The sequence below is a fragment of the Leishmania braziliensis genome, chromosome 12 (genome assembly GCF_000002845.2).
Source record: "Leishmania braziliensis MHOM/BR/75/M2904 complete genome, chromosome 12".
Lineage (NCBI taxonomy): Eukaryota > Euglenozoa > Kinetoplastea > Trypanosomatida > Trypanosomatidae > Leishmania > Leishmania braziliensis.
In genome coordinates, this window is record NC_009304.2 from 322,632 (window position 1) to 328,631 (window position 6,000).

The window sequence follows — 6,000 nt, forward strand, 5'->3', positions numbered from 1 at the left end:
AAGGCTGCGTGTGGTATCACCTTTGCTGTGCGTCTACCTGCGCAGGTCTGTGCTTCTCCCTCTGTGTGCAGGCGTTGCACATTCAGCACAGCGACGGATTCGGACGAGGATGTCGATGTGGTGTTTCCCCCCCTCTCTCTCTGTGAGCGTCTCTCTTCCCTCCACTCTTGAAGGAGGGGGCGGATAGCAAACAAACAAGACCAACAATGAGGGAGAAGACAAGTAGACCGTGCAGTCTGGTTGGATGGCGAATGCGATGGAGGAGTGAGGGTGGCGTTGCTGGTCGGTGGTGAGGGGTGAGCAGCTCGTGTGGATGCGTGTGTCTGCCTGCGCACTGGTGGGACCCATGGGATTCATGCAAAGACCGCGCCAGCCAACAGTCACGTGCACACGCGCACGCACTAGAAAGGACAGCAGCGCGTCTTCCTGACTCCTCTTCGCGCCTATCCTCTACGGTTGTTTCAGCTCAAGCACGGTGCTCGTTCCCATCCCCCTCCTCCTCACGGGTGCGCCTCCTTCGTGCTACGCACACCTCGCGACCCTCCGTCAACCCCACAGGCACGCACACGTTTGCCGGAAAGAGCAGCCGCCGGTGCCTAATGCATCTGTGCACACGCCAATACGAGGTTTTTTCTTTGGGAGGGAGGGGCGCACAGATGCGATGCTGACCGTGCGGGGACTGATATGCCATTGCGTGTACCCCTCCGTGCTTGTGTACTTCGTATACATGAGCGCGCTAAACGCACCTCTCTTTCTCGCATTGCGGCAGTGTACGAAGCGCATGCCTGCGCCACCTCCCCCTTTAGCGGACACAGCCGTTCCTTTCCGTTCTCTGCCCGCTCGTTCGACATCTCGTCTTCCCCCGGCTTCCTCCTCTTTCTCTCTTTTTTTTTCTGAGTAACTTCCTGCGTCTTTGCCTTTACACTGGCAACACGCCCACCGCTGCCGCCGCTTCTCGTGGCACCACTCCACGACGACCATCGCGACGACCCACCCTTTGGCACACATACCTCATACGTACGCGCCCCCACACGCGACCTTCCTTGCTGCACAGGTGTATGCTTGAGTCTGGTGCTTCTCTCTCTGTTCTGTCTGTGTGTGTGTGTGTTTTTTTTTTTTCGCGTTACTGTCCTCGTCCATCTCCCCGCTATCTTCCCTCACCTTCCTTTGTCTCACGTCATCTTTGTTGCCCTTTCTTTTATTCTGTCCGTGTGCTTCTTCTTTCCCTCCCCCCCCCTCCTCCTCCTCTCTCTGTCTGTCTCTCTCTCTCTCCCCCTCCTCCTCACTTTACTGCAGGAGTAGAGCAAAATCTCCTCGTGGTGTTCCTTGGCCGCCCTCCCTCTCTACTCCTCCCTCCCTCCCTCCCTCCCTCCCTCCCCCAGACACACTCACTGTCACTGCGCACCTCGCAGTTCACCGCTTTCCCAACTTGGAACTTGCCGACTCTCTTGCGCGCGCTTTCTCTCGTTCACTGTGCCTCTTCTTCTTGTTTTTCTTTTCCTTTTTTGGGGCGCGTCTCTGTTCATCGCGTGCGTGTGCGGTGTGTATAGGCTGCCGCATCAGTGCACCCCTGTTGTTCACGTGCGCGCTGCCTCGGATCGATCGAGTGCTTGAGCAAGCAACGAAAAGGGAAACCGAACTACACCCTCTCCTTCCCTTGCGTGTGTGGGAGGGAGGGCGTGTGCGTGCGTGTGTGTGTGTGTGCAGGACATCGTCATCCTCACCTGCAGCCACCCCCAAGCCGTAACGGCGACTGCAGCTTTGGGCATTCTTTTGTTTTCTGTAGGACATCGGTAGCAGCTCGACCCCCCCTCCCCTCCTTCCCCTCGCTTTCACACACACAAACGCACCGGTGCGTGTGGGTGCTGGTGAAAGCGGAAAAACTTCTTGAGCGGAACACCCAAAAAGCTCGCGCGACGGGCGGGTCAACAGAGCGAAGCAAAGCGCCAGCACCTCACCAAAGAGGTAGGCTGTCTGAAAGGCGCAGCTGCGCGCTTAATACGCAGACGCCACACGCGCACAACTTTTCGCACACTGGCTGGCCTTTTTTTGGGTTTCTGCGTCGTTGCTGGGGTCTTGATTTTTTTTCGGTTGAGGCAACGGTTACGTGCTAGCGATGGGGTGCGATTCATCCAAGGAGAGCGTGGCGCACAACATTACATCTGCGAGCAGCAGGAGCAGTCGAGGGTGCGTCGAAAGGGAGCGCGCTAAGCAGCACAGTTCCAGCAATGAAAGTACAGCACCCAAAGGCGAGCTGAACGCCAATGGCCCCAGCAACGGCGGCTACCATCACGGCGGCCGTACGACTGGCACCGGCGGCGCCATGGCGGATCAGAGTCGCTGGCCAATGTGCCACTTCTGCCACCGCAAGGTTCCGGACAAGGACTACAACGCCCACACCGTTATGTGCGACGAGCGCGAGGTGACCTGCTGGAACTCGTGGTGTCGCCAGATTGTGCGCCAGGGTGACCTGCAGAAGCACCTGGAGGACTGCGGGAAGCGGCAGAAGGCAATCTGCCCCAAGTGTGGTGTCGAGATCCTGGCCACTGACATGTATGCGCATCGGGATAGCTGCCAGCCGAAGCCCTGCCCACAGTGCGGGGAGTTGTGCATCACACGCATTCACGAGTGGTGCCCCAAGGCAATCCTGGGCAAGGTGAAGCTCATCAGCGGCCCCTTCGCGACGGAGGAGCTGCAGCGCCGCTTCATACCACCCGGAAAGGAGAAAGACCCGAGGGCCAATCTCGAGTACAACGTGGCGCGGATGCAGCTGCTGTGGCGTTGGATCAAGTGCAAGGCGATGATTGAGGAGACGATCTTCCGAAGCGTTTACAAGGAGATGGACCTAAAAAAAGAGGGCTTTGCCATCTTCAAGGCCCACGACAAGGTCAACGAGCAGCACGTCATGGCACCGAAGCGGTCACGATCGGTGATTCAGTCACCCATGGTTGCCCCAGCAACCTCCTCGCACTACTTTCCGGTGAACGCCAGCGTCCCCATCACTCTCTACCACGTCGAGCGGATGATCAAGGACATCAAGAACCACGTGCTTCTGCCGTACCCCGCCGCTTGGCGCGTCTTCACCGACGCGATGAACCACCTGAACACCATGCCGAACGTCGTGCGCGTGTCGCCGGCCGTCGGGGCCCGCGTGAGCAACGGTCGCGTAATTCAGGGCTGCAAGATAGTCGTCGTCGGTGACTTGCATGGCCAGGTTGCCGACCTTCTGCACATCCTAAAGGAGAGTGGCATGCCCAGCGAGAGCAATCACTACATTTTTAATGGTGACTATGTCGACCGCGGCGCATGCGGTGTGGAGATCCTTCTCATCCTCTTTTCCCTGATGCTGGCGTGTCCAAAGTATGTCACGCTCAACCGCGGCAACCACGAGTGCGACTACATGAACGATGAGTACGGCTTCGATGTCGAGGTGAGCACCAAGTACGACCGCAATGTGTTCCGACTCATCCAGCGCTGCTTCTGCGCCCTGCCGCTGGCCACGCTCATTGGCGGCAAAATCTTCGTTGTTCATGGCGGTCTGCCGCGGCGACGCGGGGTCAGCATCAACGACATTTCACGCATCCAGCGCTTCCGGCAGATTCCAATCCCCAACTACTCACAGCCCGAGGAGGATGAGATCTTCCAGGACATGCTGTGGTCTGACCCAGTAGAGGACATAAAGGGCTGGCGTGAGAGTCAACGTGGTGCGGGTGTCGAATTTGGCTCCGATGTGACGACGGAGTTTCTACAGAACAACAAGCTGGAGCTTGTCGTGCGTTCGCACGAGGATTGCCTGAGCGGGTACGAGGAGCACCACAACCGCAAGTTACTGACGATTTTCTCGGCTAGCAACTACGACGGACCGAGCTCGAACTATGGCGCCATCTGCACCTTCATCGGCGACAACCTGGAGCCGTCTTACCACACGTACCAGATGTTCGAGGACGAGTACGACGAGTCGCAGTTGATCAGCCTCGCCGATTCTTTCACGCTAACGATGTCGAACATGGCCAAGATGAGCCCCTTCAACGCCACCGTTGGGGGCCCCATCAGCGGGCTGAACTTGACTGGCTCTGCAAGCCGAGTGCTACTGCACCGTCGGACCAAGGACGACATCCTGCGTGAGCTGCGCGAGCGCATCTACCAGAGACGCCATCGCCTGCTTGCTTACTTCTCGAAGCTCGACCGCACCAATAAGGGGTCGCTGTGGGTGATCGAGTGGGTGGAGTCGATGCGCAACGTGCTGAACCTCGACCTGCCGTGGCACTTCCTCCGCGGCTACCTCGTCGAGGTGGACGCTCACTCGCGTATTTGGTACGCCTCCTTCCTGAACAACTTCCACAACGTCCTGCAAGACCTCTGGAGCGACGAGTGGCGGCAGTCGGTGTGCGCCCGGGTGCTGCAGCAGCAACGCATGAATCACCGCTCGCAGCTCGTATCCGCCGCCTTCAACAAGGAGGTGGTGAATTACAACGAGTTCTGCTCTGTCATTCGCGCCATCGATTACACGACGAGCGACTGCCAACTTTTCCAGCTGTTTGAGTCGTTCGACGAGAAGGGCAACGGGCACATCAACGGACCGGAGTTTGTGAAGAAACTTCAGCAGATTGCCAACGGCAAGCCCGACCCGCTACTGTGGGACATCGATGCCATGGAGCAGCTGCAGAACATCGTCATCCAGGGCCGTAGTCAGCTCCCCTCGCTGTTCCACGTGACTTCGAAGGACAAGGCGCTGTCAAAGGAGCGCTTCATGGCCGGCATGGCGCAGCTCAGCCGCTGCATGCGCAAGCAGCTGACGCAGCCACAGAGGGAGGCTATCTTTGAATTTATGAAGCAACGCGTGCCCGAGGGGTCGGAGATGACCTTCGACGTGTTCCTTCTCTGCGTGTACGTCTTTGATCGTCGCACTGTCGCTGGGCTGAAGGCGTCGTACTCGCTTTCCGAGTTGATTGAGTTAGGACTGGGGCCCATCTCTTTCCGCAATACGAGCTTATCCAGTCCCACCAATGGGCGTCACGCATAATTAGTGATGGATCCTCGTAATGGAGAGCTGACACGCATGTTGGTATGTGTGCGTGTGTGTGTGTGTGTGTGTGTGTGTCTTATTATACTCTCCGTATTGATGCTGATGTGTAATCGAGCTTGTTGCACTGGTCACTTTTGCCTTTTCGTTCTTCATTTTCTCCCGCTTCCAGTATTGCGCTGAGGCGGGAGCCGTTCTACCGGTGGTGTGATGTGGGAGCCGAAGGTGGCCGGAGCGAGAGCGAGTGAGGTGGAGGTTCGTTGGGTGCCAGGACGGTTGTGCGCTTGGCTGCCGTGCCCCTTCTGTTGCTTTTTCGTGTTCGTCCCCCTTCATTTTTACTGTTGGGCAGCCCACCCTCCCCTCCCCTTCGCTTTGCGGTGTGTGTGGCCTTTTTTTCGGGGTTTTATTTATTATTTCGGCTTCTCTTTTCCTCTTCCGCCCGTGTGTGTGATTTGCCCCTGCCTGCGCGAACGCGTCTTTTTTTTTTCTTGTCGTGGTTGTTGGCATTTCGCTGCTGAGTCCCTCTCCCCTCCCTCAGCCGACAACTTTCGTGCTGACAATTCGCCCGCAACCTTACTCTCCTTATCAGTCAACTTCACCTATACCTCTATTGCCCTGCCCTCCTCCTCTTGCCACCGATACTCCTCCATCTTCTATTCCTATCCCATTACTTCTTCCCTCCTATCATCCCTCATTCTATAATCACGCCTCATCCCCCGCATTACTCTGAGCTGCTGTACCGTCATCACCTTTTTATATTGCCTTTCTCTCTTTTCCAACACCAACCTTCCTAACATTCCCCGAGTGCCTTCCCTCACAGCTCTTTCCTTTCTATATATTCCACTCCCCTAGTATTCAGTATCGCCTACCTCTCTCCATCCAACGCTTCTCAGTGCTTTCTCTCGCAAAACTCTCTTCCGCTTTTCCTCCACCCTTTTCATACCTCTACCCTTATATAGACATTTTCCCTTGTCCGT

General features: G+C 57.0%; 1 protein-coding gene across 1 annotated transcript; it reads left to right on the plus strand.

The window, feature by feature from the left end:
- Positions 1-2,323: 2,323 nt before the first annotated feature.
- Positions 2,324-5,023, plus strand: LBRM_12_0660 (serine/threonine protein phosphatase-like protein; the record flags this gene model as incomplete). Its single annotated transcript, XM_001563066.1, has 1 exon — positions 2,324-5,023. One exon carries the CDS (start codon positions 2,324-2,326, stop codon positions 5,021-5,023), a length of 2,700 nt encoding a protein of 899 aa, XP_001563116.1.
- Positions 5,024-6,000: the final 977 nt, after the last annotated feature.